Source organism: Diospyros lotus, chromosome 12, assembly GCF_014633365.1.
Source record: "Diospyros lotus cultivar Yz01 chromosome 12, ASM1463336v1, whole genome shotgun sequence".
NCBI lineage: Eukaryota > Viridiplantae > Streptophyta > Magnoliopsida > Ericales > Ebenaceae > Diospyros > Diospyros lotus.
This window is the reverse complement of record NC_068349.1, coordinates 6,288,534-6,307,840: the sequence shown is the minus strand read 5'-3', so window position 1 is coordinate 6,307,840 and position 19,307 is coordinate 6,288,534. Positions and strand designations below refer to the sequence as shown.

Genomic DNA, 19,307 nt, shown 5'->3' with positions numbered 1-19,307 from the left:
GATATCAATTTAGATGTGTAAGTAACATTACTCTAGCTCTATATCACTAACGCTTGCAGATTCAATAGCACAGTGCTATTTAGTTGTGAAAAAATAGTTAATTTTTCAAAAACTTAAATAAAAAATAAAAAAACTTGTTCAAATGAGAATAAAGTTTTTCAATTAAAAAACAAAATGAAAAAAAATCAAAATTTCCAGTTTTCTAACTTTACACAGGAAATGGGAAAACACAAAAAAGTGTGTTTTCCAAAATTGTCCATTTGGAAAATGGGGATTTCTCAATCTGTCCTCATTTCTCTCACCATTGCTACTCTTCGCTCTCCTTCTCCGACTGTTCTTCCCTCATGCATAGATGGAGAAGTTCAATTCGATCTCCAGTTGTTTATTATCCCTTTGTTTCTTCCCTGTATTTATTGGCTAGTCAGTGAATATTGCAACTCGAGCAATGTATGTTGCAATTCAAGCTATCCCCTTCGGCCAGTGCTGAAGCGGAGGACCCTAGAAAAGATTCTTCTTATATTCGGAAAAAATTGATAGAATTTTGCTCACACGGGAAGCTATGTTATTGTCATCATGTAAAATGAGTTTGTTGCAGCAACCCAAAAACATAATGATCTTCCCCATAAAATTGTGGCTTTTGAATTCTGTTGTGCTCTGCTATTGCCTGGTACACAGATTTTTGAATTTATGGTTGAAAGATGATCATTTCCAACATGTTTTCTAATTTCTTAGTAGAAAAAATTTCCTATATGGCATTTTATCCGGAAAAGGAAAATGGGAGATAAAAGTGAAAAATTAGAAAATGTTTTCTGCAATTAAAGAGGGATAGTAGAGACTGCAAAATTATTCTTAGCATATATAGATCAGATTTTGTTTGACAAGATTACAGTTAGTACCAAAAGAGTCCCAACTGAGCCGAAAAAAAGAAATAATACAACAGATTGAAAGGTGTTTCGATCATAATCCAATGAATTCTCTATTCATGGGTTACTGATGAAATAGGAAGCAGTGAAATATTTTTGTGAGGGTGGTTCGATCAATTCATGTAATGCTGGTATAAGTCTTTAGCTACCTGTTTTGACTTCATCTTGACTATTCTCCCCACTCAACAGCCCAGTTGGAGGCAATTCCTCCTTTTCGGCTTCAAGAATCTCTTTGGGGCCTAAAAAGCTCGGCTGGTTGGTCGAAGAGAGGAGCCTTGCCCACATCCTGTCGGTTATCACAACCTTGTTTTGTCTCTCTGTGACACGCTGCACAAATAATGACCACATCTATCAAGCCTTAATCTCACTGATTAGTGTCGGCTACATGAGCATCTAGTGAGACACTGCATGTTCAAAACAAATAAATAACTGGACACAAAATCTGTCAACTGGCATGTTATAGTAACTCCATGATGTAGATAAGTAACAGAACCTTCATGGATGTAAGCCTTGGCACGAATTGAAGAAATGCACAAAAGGAAAAAAGAAGACGGGGGAGGGACCAGGGGATATTCTCGTGCAAATTAAGGAAAAGTAATGTAACAGAAACGCAAAAAACTGGTCGAAGTTCTTGTCTACTACATTCCCCTGTTGAGTGAGAATGAGTGTCGACTAAAGTCTACATGTAATGCTCTCCATTCTTGTGTAGTATTGCCTTCCACCACCGCCAAACCATACCATGGTGTCAAATTGAGTTTAGTCATTGATATCAATTTTATTTTCTAAATTGCAAATTGAATAGAAGAACGTGTTGCCAAAATTCACCAATAATCTCACGAGTAGCTACGTGATGCTGGTTACAGAACTTAAAAAGTAAATAGTGATTAGGATGAAGCATACCTAGTTACGAGACTTAAAAAGCAAACAGTAAAAAAGTGCAACAGAGTGATACTCACATACCGCAGCAACATGATTGTGTCGTCCAACAGTAATGGTATAATCACCACAATTCCATTTAGTTCTAATTTTGTACTTCTTCCAAGACTAAAATTTTTTCTGCGAGGAAAGTAAGCCAGTCCCACAACAACAGGGGGTTTTAATATATGTCGCTAATTCCATGTGCAGTTAGTGTACAAAAGTAAATAGACTTCAACTACCTTATAAAAGAGAATAATAGTTTTGGTCACAAAAGATGATATAAAAGGACCAACTGGGTTGCCCTTAGAAGCTATACTAAATGAAAATACAACAACTACATATCCAGCCTTTATCCCAATACAACAACTACATATCTAGCCTTAATCCCACTATGTGGGGTCGGCTACATGAATTCTAAACTTCCATGTATTTATATCTTTTGTCATATTTTTATTTAGGTCCATACACTTCATATCAAACTTTAATGTCTCTTCCAAAGTCTTTTTGGGTCTACCTCTACCTCTTTTTTTGACTAGTTGTTTCATTTCATCAACTCTCCCCACAGGAGCGTCTTTTGGTCTCTTTCTCATATGACCAAACCATATTAGTCTAGTCTCTCTCATATTCTCCTCGATTGACACTATTCCTATCTTATTATGAATAACCTTATTTCTAATTTTATCTTTTTTTGTATGGCCCCACATCTATCTTAACATCCTCATCTCCGCTACGCTCGTCCTTTGCTCATGCTAGTATTTAACTGCCCAACATTCTGAGCCATACAACAAGACTGGTCTTATAGCTGTCCTATAGAATTTTCATTTTACTTTTAATGGGATTTTACCATCACATAACACCCTCGATGCATTTCTCTATTTTAGCCAACCTACCTTAATTCTATGCGCGACATTCTCGTGAATTTCTCCATCTTTTTGAATCACTGATCCCAAATATCGAAATTGGTCTTTTCTTCGTAAGATTTGGTCTTTCAATTTTATTATAACATCCTCCACTCTTGCATTCTTACTAAATTTACATTCCATATATTATGTTTTCCTTCTACTTAAAGCCATTGTTTGGGAATCAATACTGGTGCTCTATATCTCTCAAAAAATGTTGGTATATCAACTCAAAAGAACAATTTTCTGATGCAAAAAAAAAAAAAAGCAAGAAATATATTACAGCATGTTCTTGCCAATAACAAGATGGGAAATCAAAAAGAAGAAACAAGCCACATGACTTGTCATGGTTGGAAGTCTTTGGTTGGTAAATGCAATCATGAGACTGATAACTACAAAAGACCATTAAAAGATATGAGAGCTTCTCCTTAACCCATAAATATACTTTTAAGAACAATCAGAACCACAGATCTGCAGTTGGAAACTTGGAATACATCTATTGACATCAATGGATGAGTTAAACCCACAAAGCCTCCATTCTAAAATCTCAACCTCAGATCTTGGCTAAATAGACATATCTGGGCACTCTTGGTGGCAGACAACTTTTAGTGTCAGAACCAGAGTGTTGCTGCTGAAGCTCATCTTGTTCGTGATGTTAAATGAAGCACTCCTTTTAAGTGGCTCAGCTATTCAAGTGAATGGAGAGAATGAGGGGGGCAGCATGTTTGGGTTACGAGGGAAGTTAATATGGCTGTCACAGAAAGTCTGTTTGGTGCGCATATCTACTTATGGTCAACGCTGTGTGTTGTGTACCTAGGGTTTAGAAAGGAATTTGGGAGAAATCGGGAAAGATGGAACAGCAAGATAGGGAGAATCAGAGCAGAAAGACAGAGATAACAGACAGAATTAAGAGGTAACATAAGATCAAGAAAGAGAGAACAGAGAATTGGGAGGGAAAAATAGAGAAATCAGAGAGGAAATTGAGAGAGAATTGTTGAGCGGGAAACCTGAGATTCAATTACTCTTTGGGCCAGAGTCCGTATCTCAAAATCAAATCCAGATATAAATGGATCCAGAACTTCAATAAAAGTAACCTCACTGAATTCAAGCCCAATATAGCCACCTCCTGCAATAGCTACCCAATCAAGATTGCTAGTACTCACAGTCTAAGGATCTAGTATGGTGCCAAAACCTGTCAATATGTCCACGCCAAGTGCCTTTAATGAATTCAGCCACTCCGTCATAGTTAGCAATTGAAACATACAAACCTAAAGCCTTCAAATGACGATCATTTTAAAATTCACTCATCCGACCAGTTACCACAAGAAAAGCTAGTGATGGAACACAATCTTTGTTTACATATGTTCCCCTCATCTCATCATCTTCGATGTTGGCTATTTTGAGCCCAAAGGATTGTCTAGCTAAATCCTCAGTTGCAATGGAAAAATTCTGAACAGGCAGACTGTCTTCCTCTAGTCTTGGGACCTCATCATCCTTATGAGCAGTTTCCTTAGAACCAATATAAGATTGTTCCAATCTGGATTGCCCGATCAGAACTTCTTTGACTGTATGTGGAGCGTCAAAGACTTGATCCAACCTAGAATGGTTGTCACAAGCATCACCACTCATAGCTCTGACATGTGTCATAACCAGCCTATCTAATGAATCAATGCTTTGATCCAAATCCGATTGTTCCTCGGTTTTCGGTTAGTCCGAAATCTGAGGAAGGACTTCGGCACCAATATCCGCACAGATGGATGGTCCTTCAGTCAGGATTGCCTGCTCCGACGCTAATTCATTAGCATATTTTCCTTTCTGTTTGCCAGCATATTCCAAAGGTTCACCTTCAACAAGTCTCTCCTCCAAAAATTCTCTATTACAGTCGTTCAATCCTGATGATTGATTGTTTGAATCAATCAACTCTTGATTAGAACTTCCGAGATAGTCATCTGAAACATCTCCTCCCGACTTATCGAAGAATTCAGCTAGAACACTGACCTGATACATCTTAGACAACATCACCACAAAATTCTGCATCTGCTCGTGTATCACACTGCCTACTTCCTCGCACATTTGACTAATTGCATTATCAAACTTCTTTTCCATCACCTCGATTTGATACTGCTTTGCTAGGACCGCTTATGATTAACTGAGAATCAACCGAAACCACAACAAGAATCGTCAGGCAGTCTAAGAATTCGCCACTTGATAATTGCTGCTGGCTCGGCTTCACCGAACCACTGTTATGATTCGTCTCTGAAAGTGAGCCTAGTCCTCACCTTCAACAACCTGAACTCACCTCTGAGACTGCTCTAGGAGTTGTTGGAATCCACAATCGGAATTGCCTACGCAGCTTCCTGAATCACCTCCTGCTACTTGATCAGTTCCCAGAATTGCTTGCTCTGTATCGCCTCCAAAGGATCAGAATTACAGAATTACGGAATCTGAAGTTGGATCGGAATCTGCGTCGCCTTCAATGTCTCAAGTCGGATTGGATTACGGAATCTACTTCGCCTACAATTTTGAGCCGAGAATTGCTAAGGTTTGACGGAATCGCAGCCAAGAACTGTTGGTTTTGATACCAATTTCAATTTGTTATGTACTTAGGGTTATCATAGGGCTTAGAATGGAATTTGGAAGAAATCGGGAAAGATAGAACAGAAAGATAGGGAGAATTATAGCAGAAAGAGAAAGATAACAGATAGAATTAAGAAGTGATAGAGAGAGAGAGAACAGAGAATTGGGAGGGAATCATAGAGAAATCAGAGAGGAAATTGAGAGAATTGTTGAGTGGGAAACCTGAGATTCAATTATCATTCAAAACATCATACATTCTCTAACTACCTTACCCTATTTATAAGCTGTAAACTGAGGGTACAACACTACAACAGCCTAAAATACAACCAAAAGAGAAATACATATAATACCGATTACTAATCTATCCGTGACATTGTGATACAAGGACCGTAGAATGGTATAAAGAGAATGAAAGGGAGGTCTACATACCACCAGATAAATCCCACATTTTTAACATTTTGGAGCATTTGATATAGTTTTCGCGAAACACAGGCCAAAATCCTTCCAAATTACTAAAATCGTCTTTTCAAACATTTTGAAGATGTTTTTTGAAAAATGAAAATAGAGAACTGCCAAACAAACATGTCTGATTTTTCCTATAGAAGGAAGATATGAAACAAACCTTCAAGTTTAGAAGTGTAACAAGTATATTGATAATAAAAGTTGGGGACTGAAAAGTATGGGATGGTTAAGAAACTATGAAGAAAATGAAGATAGAAAAAGGCGTAAGACAGAAAGGCAAATTGAAATTCGGAAACATATAGTCAATGAACTGGGTGTATAGACAATGTACTGGGTATATCGTTAACTAATTTTTCTAAAAAAAAAAAGGGAACCAAGTCAATTTTGAAAAAACCAAAAAAGATTTGAAAGCAAGACAACTATGTCAATAACTATCAGCTTGCTTGTGTCTAGAATGTCCCCTACAATTGAAATGTTTTCCAACAGATAAATGAGAAGATAGACACAGAAAATAATCATTCTATCTTGATTCTATGAGTGACATCCTCAATAATCTCCTTTTCTTTTTAATCAATTGATCCAAAATATCTAAACTATCCTTTTAATCCTCAAATCTCACAACAATATCATCCACACTTCTATTTTTATTGAACTTATATTCCATATATATTTTTTCTAACCTGCTTAACTTGATATCTTTGAATTCTAAGGTGTTCATCCATACTGCAAGCTTCACACTTTCCTTTGCCTCATCTATTAAGACAATATTGTCTATAAATAACACACACCAAGGCTAGATTGGCCTTATTTTGCACATGTTAGTGCTTTATTGCCCAACATTTCATGCCATACAACAAAGTTGGTCTTATAGTTGTATGACTTCTGAGTTTTAAAGAGATTTTATGACACCATAAAACATTGAAAGTACTCAGCCATTTTAACCATCTTGTGTTAATTTTGCGAGTAACGTCCTCAATAATATCCATATTTTTTAACAATTGATCTAAGAACTGAGATATCTGGATCGATCCTTGATTGGGATGACTTGATCTTCATATGTTATACACTAATAATTTACTAAATTAGCATTCCATATTTTCAGCTTTCGATTTGATTAACTTGAAGCCTTTAGATTCTAAAGTATCCCTCTGTGCCTTGAGCTTAACATCCACACCTTTTTTCATATCATCTATCCAGGCAATGTCATCTGCAAGTAATATAGACATATGTATCTCCTTTTGGATGTGTTTTTGATGCAGAACCCAAAACAAAAACACAAGAGAAAACCCAATTACTCAAAATCAATTCTCAAATTCAATATCAATAATCAAAGTCTGCTTAATGATACACCTCTAAAGGATTTATATAACTAGAGATCCTATCTAATTAGGAAATATATCAAAGATCAAAATCCTATTCTAATAAGCATCCTACATCTTGGAAATATAATCTGTCTGAGAGTAATTAGGAAAGAAATAAGTCGTTATAAAACTAATTAGGAAAGGAATAAACAAAAATATTCTAACGCAAATAACAAAATATATTAATAATATCTTCTAAATATTTCCTATCTCGTCCCCCATCAGTTTTCATCCATCACTACAGAAAAAAGAGTCAAAAGCTCAATCATGTAAACCAGTTGTAATTGAAAAAGTTTTCAGTATCTTCTCCACGAGTCCTAACATATGTTATTGTTCAAAGAACATGTCTTTAATATCCTACATATAAGCAATTCAAACCCTCTGCTTCTCTAAAACCTTCCTTAAGACTTCTATGAGAATTTTGTCATAAACTTTTTCCCAAAAAAAAAATGTTAACAAAAATGTCCATCTATTTTAAAATATCTATTCATAAAGAATTAAATTTCAAAATTAAGAAACTGAGAGGAGCAATTAATAGGTTTAAATCCAAATGTTTTTACTTTATCACCGGCTTGAAAATTATTGTCTTCAACCTGCAGTGCTTAAGTTTGCATCTAAACAAGGACCATGCAAGGCTCTGTCAAGCCCTGGGCTGGGCAATTGTGGGAATTCGGGTTGAATTCCAAGAAAGAAGATAGGAATTTAGGAAGAAACAGATAGAATAAGGAAAGGAAGAAAGAGAGAATGAGAGAAAGTCAAGAGAGAGTACTGAGAGTGAAGAATTTCTTATTATTCCCGATGATGATTCACCTAGCAACCATAACAGCCACTCTAACAATGTAACAGCACAGCTAACTAACATAACAGCAAAACAATAAGCTGTTGCACAGTTAGCTAACCCCTAACCTCCTAACCCCCCAGCTAGTTAACAACTAACGGCTACTACCGGCCCCTTTACTGATTTACCCTTAGGGTCGTGACAGGCTCAATTTTCAGAAATGTGTCTAGTTCTAAAACATTGACAAAATAATAAGATGGTGTAAAGGCATGCCCAACTACACACTTTTCAGAAGTGTAGATGGTAGTACAGAAAACAGTTCACAAGTTGATATCACTGAAGACTTTTAGCCATCTGTTTCTAATTGGATATTACTTAATGGCAAACATCATCAAGGCATTAGCCTGTAATCACATTTTATTTGGGAGGTGGATTCTAGTTATGCAGCCATATAGGGATGTAACATCTACTACACCCTTTTTTACTCGGACAAGTATATCTACCATACCCTTCAATCCCAATTTTTCTCTTGAGTGAAAATAATAGTCTCACATACAATACCCGCTACTATTAACATAGTGTAATCATATAACTCACTGTAGGATCTCAAGAAACTTACATTGAAAGGAATATAAGTGTGCCTGCCATTAACAAGCCCGCTTGTGAAGCCTGTATACCCTGCCATAGCTCCATGAACAGCACTTTGAGCAAGGAGTGTGCAATACACATTGTCAGATGCATTGCTTGGAATAGCCCGAATCATGTACGTAGGATCTGCAAAACAATTTGATTAGGTCAAAGGCTATAGGCATTTTTCTAAACCTTTTTGAACTTTTACTTGTCCTGCAGATGCTAGGAAGAAAACCATGCAATTCTGTTAATTAATTTCTCCAATAAATACAAGAAGAAACACAAAAAGCAAGAAAGGAACTAAGAAAATACTGACCTATATATTTAAGAGTGATATCCACCTTCCGAACTTTGGAGAAATGATGCTACAAAATGGAAAAAAAAAAAAAAAAACAGTAAGCTACCTGGTAAGTATCTCTGGTTACACTACTGCCTGGGATCATAGTCCTGGGCTGCGAATATAGTAGAAGATAAGAGGCTTTGTTGTATCAGTCAACAGAATATGCATGAAACCAATATCAAAATAGATAGGCTTGGCAATTTTGAACCAAAATGCAAGGCCTCACTTTACCCCTAACAGGAAGCATAATGGGATTTATTTTAATAGTTAGGCAGGTTATGGGGAAAAAGAGTGCAACTCAAGGCAAGCTTGAGACAAATAGAATTTAGGCCTGAAACCAACCCCCATTATCTAATATTTAAATACCCACTACACATGCCCCCCAAGGCCGAGCCGTGTGGCTCAAGGGTGGAACTTAAGTGCTTGCCGGCCACCCCCCAACCAATTGTGCACGGGTTTGATTCATTGGGTGTGCGGCCTCCCGCGATTTACCTCCTCTGCTGGAATCAAGGGGTTGAGCGGCAGGGGCGCCCGTGATGGAGCGTCATCCAAAAAAAAAAATACCCACTACACATGATATGACAAAAAACTATCCTTATTTTCTGTAAGAAATATTGTCTGATTTGTTTCCCTAACTCTTCTTCGGGAAAGTATAATGTATATTTCATATTTCAACATGGGTCTTCTATTTTGTCAGTTCTATGCAAGTTTTTGTGTCAAGCCACTCAACCCAAGTCCTTAACTTGGGGGAAAGGGTTAAAGATTAGGATGTCGGATCCGTCACAGGTATAATGATAAATGGTTCAACCAGGAGGTTTAGGGAGGTATAAATTATCTTAGTAGGATTAGGATATCACTGAGCTAAACCCATCCAAAATCCACCCTTTTGCCAACCCTAACAGATCTAACTATTAAATTGCTGTTGGGTTAGTATCTACTGTGAAAAGGCTCCATCAAGAAGAATTCTTCCTAAAATCCCCTGGAAAATCATCTTAGATAAAACAAAAAGATAATGAATATCGCAGAACAACCTTCATCAATAAATAAATAATCTATAGAAAAACATGAATTTCTTTAAAATTCCCAAATAACAAATTCTAAATGTAGATGAGCATGTCAAATGTACACTTATGGAGATAAAGAATGAGTGCAATTAGAAGCTACAAATAAAGTGAGAGTTAACAAGTGACAGGATGATGAGAAGCATAGGGAAAGCAAATCAGATTATACCAAGTACCTTGATTTGATGAGAAATCCACAAGCCAACGTCTCTGAGTAGCTTGTTCCCAGAAGCATCTTTCTGGTCCCCAGACTGCAAGCTCTCTGAAAGAAGCTCCTGCCCTGCTCCCTCAGCTATTACAATAACCATGTGCCCATTTTCTTTGAGCCGTTTTTCCATGAACTCAAAAAGCCCACCCTTGCCTTCAAGATAGAAGGGTGATTCTGGAATCAAACAACAGTCCACATCTCGGCTGGCAAGTGTAGCATACATTGCAATGAAGCCTGCACAAAAAAAAAAAAAAAAAAAAAAGAATACTGAAGAACAATTAGGTAGTGCTAGCAAAGATAAAGTCAAAAGGAAAAGCATAGATGAAACTATTATGTAATTAAGGTTCAATATAGAAAAAAAAACATATACTCAAGTCTTTACAAGATTTTCATCTTATCTTCCTTAAAAGTGATAGAAGAAGAAATCTTCTGTTCATTTATTTTGACTTCTTATAGTCAAACAATTTTTATTGACTAAGTAAAAGTGTATAACAACACTAACACTTAAAACACTTTTATCAACCAAGAGTGTACAAACAACAACAATCACAAATCTTAATCCCACTAGGTGGGGTCAGCTACATAAATTCTAAACCTTTAGCCATCTCTATCCATGATCATATCCTCTATAAGGCCATTATATCCCAATTTGTATAAGTGCTTCCCAAATCCCAACAGGTTTAACCAAGTAAAAGTGAATTGTATGTGTGAGTATATTCAATCAATGAGCTATTTTGCATGTTTAAACATGCTTTTGCACTAGCAAAATGCACAGGTAAGGACTAAATGATGAACTGAAGGAACTTGAAAAATGAAAATATTGAATTGTTGACAACCACCTCAAGCTATTAGTGACAGGGTAACTTTATCTTCATTTCTTTTGTATAATTTATATTCTCAGCAGTTCCCATCAGGTTACCAACCTCTCCTCCATAACTGGTCAAACAAGTCCAAGTACTGTAATTAGAAGGTTGATTGGGCTGTTCAATCACATGACCTATCGCCTAATCAGTAACATGTTGAATTGCTGACCCTCATTTCACCCAAGCTCTTAAACTACTAGAAAAAGATAAAACTGTCTTCATATAATAATTTATATTTCAACAGAAAATTTACTTAAGAAAGGCTTTTGTCGGTAAAATGGAAGCAAAGCTATTAACTCCATGCAATTATGACCATTGAACCATATGGAAATTAATTTTACCACTGTAGCGACCCATTAGCTTCACAACGCCAATGCCATTCTCAGCACTTCCAGCTTCAACATGTGCAGCATTGATTGCTCGTTGAGCCTCCTCAACAGCAGTATCAAAACCAAATGACTTGTCGATGACCTAGATGAAAACAATATCAAATGCAAAAGCCATTATATAATATTATACAAAGGCTCTAGAAACACTGAAAATTCATTCTCATTCAGAAACAACAGCAGTGCAAAAGCCAAAGGCCTTTTCTATAACTTTATCTATTGAAGAACTCCAATGTGAAAGCATTTAGTGTTAAAAATTGCTTTTTTGATAATGACGGATATTATATGTTGTTCAGGAAAACTATGCTTATACAAAAGACAAAATACCGGAATGTCATTGTCAATTGTTTTTGGAATTCCAGCAACTACTACTTTGAGACCACGTCGTCTAATCTCCTGCATGAGGAAAATGAACACAAATGTCAATCAATTGGAATTAGAAAAGGGAAAGTAAGATGGAAACATGAAACTTGCAGTCTTAGAAGGCAGCTTAAGAAAGCTCAAGCTTATGGTTAGGTAGGGAAGGAATATCTGGATGATTATCTTCCTTTATAGCCATTGGAAATTGCAAAGGTAGAAGTGTCCTAGGGAAGGATGCCTCCTGGAATTTTTACCTTTACCATAGGACTGACATAAGGAGAAGACATTGAATGGTTAGACTCTTCCAGTGAGGTTGTAGGGCATGAATCAACAGCAGATGACAAATAGATTGGTAAAACAACAAAGAATGCCAGTTAAATCTATTGAAGACATAACCAGCAAGTTAAATTTTGAAAATGATCAAAGTAAATGAAGCAATGCACAATTTCTATTGATGATTGCAAAGAGATTGTCATACACTGTGTATACACAAGTCAACACTGCTAGAGTAAATTTAAAAGCTTGACAAAGGGGTATTATACTATGGGATGCCCAAATAGATGGATAAAGTCCTTCAAAATGCATCATATTAATGAGGTCTATCTTGATGAATCCATTATACAAATTCTGCCAGCTGAGTACAGAAATATTGATGCATTGCAAGAAGTTCTGGAACCCCAAGAAATTACCACTTACAATGTTCGTGAAACTGGAAAGTAAATTGCATTTGGGTCCTATTATACAGAAATAAAAATAAAAAGACAAACCTCGTAGATGGCAGCAGCTCCTTTTTGTGTTCCATCCCCTCCAATTATATAAACCTAACAATTCAAATCCATTTATCACATTTAGTACAGGGGTAATGTTAGTAACAGAATTACTTAGTCATGGTCAATATTAAGAAACACTGTGTAAATGCCTTTGTTTTTTGTTTTTTGGTTTTTAATAATCTCTCATCATAAGTAGTTTTTTTAGGTTGTTCTTGCTCAGGGTTCACCCAGTTGCAGCATCTTTTTCATTATTCATTTTGTTATCAATCAGAAAAAGAGAAAAACAAACAAACCAACGAACATTTCTTCAAAGAAGTTTTTTTTTATTTTTTTGTTAATTCTTCAAAGAAGATTCTTTACATAAAACTTCCATACCTGGTTAATCCCACGGTCTTGAATGCTATCAACTATCTTTGAGGTATCATGACCTCCTCGTGACGTCCCAATAATTGTACCACCACGTTTATGAATGTCATTTACAACCTTTGGTGTCAAGGGAACAGTATTCCGTGAATAGAAACCCCTATATCCCCCCTAGAAATAACAGGAGGAAAAAATTATTAGTTGGTCAGACCATTAAATTATGAAGAACAGAATCTCAACTTATGCTAACAGAATCAAAAGAGTAAAAAATACCAATATTTCTATCCACTGGCAAGTAGCAATAAAGAATGAGGATTTTATAGTGTGCACTGTTTTGAGACATAGGCATGGCATGGTTGAATACATTTAGAGGCATTACCAAAAGTATAATCCTGTATAAACCTGAGGCTTAGGGGGTGCAGAGACATACCTGGGCTGGTGCAACAGTTGACCAGGTGATGACCTTACCTACAGCTTAATTGCAGAAATAGACCTACCCTCAACAAATTCCCAAGTTTTTACCATTAAACTTAGCTATAGCCAGTACTCTTCTAAACATGTTTATGGCTTGTTACAAACTGATATCAGTGGTATCCTTCACACTGAGAAATTCAGGAACCAGTAAAACATGAAGGGTTGAGCAACCAAGGTTCCAATTTCACCCTTCAGGTAATACTCATGAACTTAAAAAGATCCAAAGAAGAAAACATCACTAATTTAAACCAAATCCAAATGTTATACATTCAACCCAAGTATCATCTCTGATGTCAAGATAAGATCAATACAACAAATTCTTAAATCCTTTGGCTTGTAGGTTCAACCTGCTATCAGCCAACAGTAACCATCATCATGACCACAATGGCACATGTTTGTAAATTGGAAAATAAGAATATTAACTGGAAAATAAACTACTTATTTTAATAATGAAGCACGATTTTGTGTGTTACATATTTCACAACAGTAGACCCAGCATAGGAGAAACCAACATCATGATTGTAAATAATGAAGCCACTATCCATCATTTTGCGGCAATGCCAATTTGAATCAACAAACTATCTGTTGAGGCGTAACCCTGTCTAGAATTCATGTAGCCGACCCCACATAGTGGGATAAAGGCTGGATATGTTGTTGTTGTTGTTGCCAATTTGAATCAACAAACTAGCTGCAACATGTTTCAAGTTTCAACAAACAAACAACACAATTGTTCCGCAAGTGCAAGTGAACACATTCATCAGAAAAAAGAGTAATCTTCACGCCTTGCATAATAGAAAAGTAACCTTATTTATTTGTTAAATAGTTAGTGATGGGGAATGCTGTGCATGTTGAAAATTAACCACATTTTTTAAGGCAGTGGTGTTTGACATAATAAATGGATGTTATACTTTTAGGATGGTTAAAAGCAAAAGCTGGAAAGCCAAGTTGTCATATTGCATCAAATAACATTTTGGTGCGCTATACTTCTGCAACCAAAATATTCTTGGCAGCTACAAAGTTCTTTTATAGCTACAATTTTTCTGCTACATACAAGAAACATATTTTACACAAATATTATGCATTTAGATAAATGCAAGGAGAAGGATGCATACAAATACAACCCTCCCCTGGCCCTCTCAAAGAGGGAAGGCTCGTCAACAGGGGCACCCTTTATAATGCATTTAGATAGCCTGAATATGTGGCACATTTTTCTTTTTTTCTTCTTTTAATAGGCATTATATGCTATATTCGCTAACAATTGTTATACAGATCAATTTCTACAAACTTAAAAGCAAATTTTCATTGGTGAAAAATAAAAGCGCATGAACAAGGGAACTTACAAAGCACACAAAATGAAGACATCAGAAGAGCAATTATAAAGTTGTTCAAATGGGGAGGTGAAATAGGCAACCGAATGGGCTAAATTACACTCTTGCCTCTGCCTCAAAAACTGAGCCATGACACTTTTATCACACCCCAAAATAAATTCTGAAAAAAAAAAAAGTAAATGAATATAGAGGCTATATGTGACTGATTCACTCACCTCTATCCCGAGGACTTTGTTGACACCATACATGTGACAAAGGCCGCACACAATTTCCCTGATCACAGTGTTCAGCCCAGGGCATAATCCACCACATGTTACAATACAAGCATGCACCTCATCTGAATTAAAATACACCTGACAAACATTGAACAGTTTTTCTAAGCAAAGCTGTATATTGAATTTGTTATTGTGTAGCAGCACCAAATGACACAGAATACCTTTTGACGAGGTCCAGCTCGTCGAAAATGTATTCCTCGTGGACTATCCTTGTGAACAACAATCTGTTACAAAATAAGACAAACACAGGTGTAGCAATGGCATAGAACTCAAGACCATTTCTATGTTAGGTTCTCTCAGATTCCACTTACCAAAAAGTGTATATATATATATGCTCTCTCCCTCTCTCTACATACACGCTCACACATCTCATGCACATGCAAAAACATGTATACAAGCATGAATCTGGACATAGCATGCAAATTGCAAATATTTTAATTCTTCCATGATGCATATCTTCACTAATACCCATTTGGATTCATAAGCTTTTCTTCAGACCCACCTTGCTCTCTCTTGGGTGCATAGGCATTAGATAGGAAGATAAGTGAATGGACGGAATTCAACTAAAATTCAACCAATGAAACTTAATTAACAAATAATGTCAGCGAAACCAAACAAGTCAGAGAGCAGAGCTGACCTTTTGGGCTACAGTATCATCCATGTCAACAAAATATTGCCTGTAACCAAAGGTAATGCGAGAACTCATCAATTTTAATCATCCTTTAAGATGACAAGCAATTGTTGTTGATGACAGGCTTCGAGTTCAAGAAAAGTAAAGGCAACTTACTTAACAACTGAGTATGCTGCATTGAACCTCAATGGATTGGGATAGGTCTGTCATTCAACCAAGCACAGAAAAACAAACATAACAAATGTGACTCAATTTGGATAGCAGAGGCACATAATGAAAAAGTAAATATATATTGGTATTAATCATTCATAATTATTCTGCAAAGTTACACACAGAAGCCAAAAATAAATTATAACTTATCAAGGTGATTAAGTTGGATTTCACATCAAATACTAACTTGGCCTTTTTTCATGTTGGGGTGGGATTCATAATTATGTTAAAGTGGGTATTATCAACTTGATCAAGTTTGCTGACAGCCAGCAATGGAGGTCCAATTTGAGAATGGAGATTACCTGGACTTCCCACATGATGTGGCAAGATTCTAGTAGGATGAAATTAAAAGATGCTTGATGATGAATAGTTCCCTCATTTGAACTTATGAAGGGAACTACCATGTGGGAAAGAGTGTTACAGAAGCATCCATTTTAGAATCCCCACCTTAAGAAGCAGAGACACTTATGAGTTATGATGTCCAATTTGACACTCTTTAAACAGCACTCACATATGTCAATATGCATATAAATCATCTACACACTCTTTGAACACATTTATATGCGCCAAATCTCTGAGCATTTCTAAACTAGGTACACCCGAAACATATCGTATCTTTAAGAAAATAATATGAGCTCCAGTTATAAAATGAAAATAATGTGAATTTTGTATACGCATATCCCTTCTCTCTTGGAAGATAAATTTACTGATTCTTAAATCCAGAATTGTTAATTTTCATTAATAATGTTCATTTTTTTTTCCTAATCATAAGATGAAGTTCTTCCAATATCTAAAATCTTGAAAAAAATGTCCTTTTTTTAAAGATTTTACTGAGAAAAAAAAAAAAGAAATAAGGTTGACTTTTTTTCTATTTTGAAAGATATAAGTTTATAAAAATATTTTCCTCTATTATTTTTTTCCATATCCATGTTTGTCATGTCTTACTCCTTATTTATTAGAAAATTGATGTGTTGACATGTATATGTCATGCCTACTCTAAATATTCATCCTTCTTAGGCCCCACGGTCCCCATCCCTTTTAGCCACTTATATGCTTATGGTTGCATGTACTCATGTATCTAGAACTCATTTAAATGTGGGTACAAAGTCACTTTTTCTTTAGCATTTTGCTTTATGGAATTTTTATATCTTTCAATTAAAAGCGTCCAGCTGTGCAACCTTACGCCTGTTGCACCACATTTGCAAGATGTTATATTCTATAAAAAGAAATATCCCGTAGTTCATGATGAACTGGTAAGGTTCTTCACATGCTCCCTCCTAAATCATAAGACATATGTAGCTCTAGATTTTAAAACCAGAGGGCAAATCCATTTCTGTCCAAAAGCAAAATCCTATTTCTTCTGCAACACTGTAAATGCCAAGCAAATAGGTTATTCTTCAGCAAACGGCTGCAGCATCGTTAACAATGCATCAAATTAACAACTAGCATAAACGACTAAACGAGGCACACATTTTGACAATATAAGCACATTAACTCAAGGTCTATTTCCCGTCGCTCCCATATCAACTGCAGTAGCATTTTACGGAAGATCTACGTTTTGCATACTCGTATATTAGAACGTTCGCTCAATCCAAATAAACGATCTAATATAAATCCAAACGGTTTGCTAAAATACGCTCCCGCACATAACATTCGCACCCGTAAACAACACTACATGAATCATCAACAATCGATGAGAGCTCAAGGTGGCAGTGAACAACACTACATGAATCAAATTTCATATACAAATCAAAAATCAAATCAACGCACATGCATGTATATATATGTATATACAGAGAAAGAAAAGAAGAGAGTACAGGGAGATCGGGAATGTAATCGCTCAAGTGAGGAACGTCTTCGAGAATGTATCCGGCGTCGCCGTTGACAACTTTCATCTTGGAAATGCTTTCCGTCCCCATCAGTCCTCAGCCTCAAAGCTCAACTCCACAAAGATATACAGAGCAGCGTAAGCAAGAAGCGATTGATTCCGATTTTTGAAGCGGAAATGCAGTGAGCAAGCTGGGGCAGGCGATTGATTATCAGGCTTAGGTCTTGGGAGCGCTGTATGTGTAGGTGAATGTGGAATGCGATGATCATTCACATGCGAAATGTGGAGCGTGCTGTCCGTGATGATCGGTAACTTTAGGCAGTGAAAAGGGAAGGGTGGAGAGAGAGAGAGTCAGATCCGATGTTTTCTGGAGATTGAAATTGAAATCTATGGCTGTCGGATGCTATTCTACGCCACACCGGGGCGCAAAAACCGGTGGCGCCACTGTGCTGTTCCTGGTTTGCCTTAGTTTGGGCAGCCAGTGGCGCGAAGGAATGGAAAAAAGCGAAAAGTTCTCTCCTCTTGCCTCGGAAAAATTAAGTACTTTATGCGACTAATTTGAGGATTTTTACATATATATTTTGATATGTAATTTGGCAAAAATATGGAATTTTATGGTTAATTAAGCTATGTAATATCGAATACTTGTTAGGAAGTGCATGATTTGACCCGGCCGTTAATTCAAATCGGGTCACTTCAAAACACGTGTTTAGTTGATAATAAAAAAAATAGAATCACATGTTAATATTATAATTAATGTCATAATACAATTTTACCCCCTAATGTTATCCAAAATTAATATAGACCCCATCCATCCCCATCATCTGTCATCCATTGCCACCATCTGCCGCTGCTGTTACGCCACCGTCATTCAATTAATAAATATAATAATTTACTTAATCATATAAAATTATATATATTTTTTTAACTCAAAAGCTTGTATTTTTCATTTCGTTTCATCAAAATTCTTCCATACTTTAAATAAAAAATTTCCATCGCCCAAATCACATCAATTTAAGGCGAATTCACCCATTCTTTAAATACTATTTTGGTTTGTAAATTTTGAGAAAATAAAATTGTTTACAGCTAGGTTTTGATTTACTTTCACCAAAAGAAAATCAAAACCAAACTATAATATATTTTATATAATATTTATCATATATTTTATTATATTATTATAATTAGGGATGTTCACGTTACGATTTAACTAATTTAAGCCATTTTTAATATGCCAAACCATATGTACAGTTTTTTTGTTATTCCAAACCGCACGATCTGATTTGATTCGCGTAAATCATACCAGACTGCACCACATTTTGTAATGCAATTCAATTCGATAAAAGTTTAAAATTCACAGTACAACCACATGTTCATGACATAAAAATAATACAAAAATTCACAACATAATTCATGATAAGCAAGCATGCTCCAATTTCAATTTCACCAATAAAGATTTACAATATTTGTTGTCAAAGTAGACTTATTTATAATATTAAAGGGAACTATAAAGTTTGAAAATTAAAATATTATAGTTAATATAAATAAAATAATAAACATGTTTGATGAGTTAATAAAAATTTATTAGATTAAACTGAAAGTTTAGGCTGCGTTCTTTTTACTTTTTAATTTTTAATTTTGAGTTTTGAATTCATTTTCAGTTTT

At 35.8% G+C, this 19,307-nt stretch overlaps 1 protein-coding gene across 1 annotated transcript; it reads right to left on the bottom strand.

The window, feature by feature from the left end:
- Positions 1–836: 836 nt before the first annotated feature.
- LOC127787336 (ATP-dependent 6-phosphofructokinase 6) lies at positions 837–18,156 on the bottom strand. Its single transcript, XM_052315318.1, has 13 exons — positions 17,635–18,156; positions 15,764–15,810; positions 15,614–15,653; positions 15,138–15,200; positions 14,917–15,054; positions 12,912–13,070; positions 12,534–12,587; positions 11,734–11,802; positions 11,362–11,491; positions 10,126–10,391; positions 8,865–8,913; positions 8,538–8,692; positions 837–1,250 (listed from the first exon to the last, which is right to left on the bottom strand). Exons 1-13 carry the CDS (start codon positions 17,734–17,736, stop codon positions 1,065–1,067), a joined length of 1,458 nt encoding a protein of 485 aa, XP_052171278.1. The 5' UTR covers positions 17,737–18,156; the 3' UTR covers positions 837–1,064.
- Between the last annotated feature and the right edge of the window lie 1,151 nt (positions 18,157–19,307).

Coding starts and splice junctions, on each gene's coding strand:
- LOC127787336 (XM_052315318.1), bottom strand. CDS start 17,736: ATGGGGACGGAAAGCATTTCCAAGATGAAAGTTGTCAACGGCGACGCC. Junction 15,654..15,763: donor GCAGCATACTCAGTTGTTAA/GTAAGTTGCCTT, acceptor CTTTGGTTACAG/GCAATATTTTGTTGACATGG. Junction 15,201..15,613: donor ATGATACTGTAGCCCAAAAG/GTCAGCTCTGCT, acceptor ATTTTGTAACAG/ATTGTTGTTCACAAGGATAG.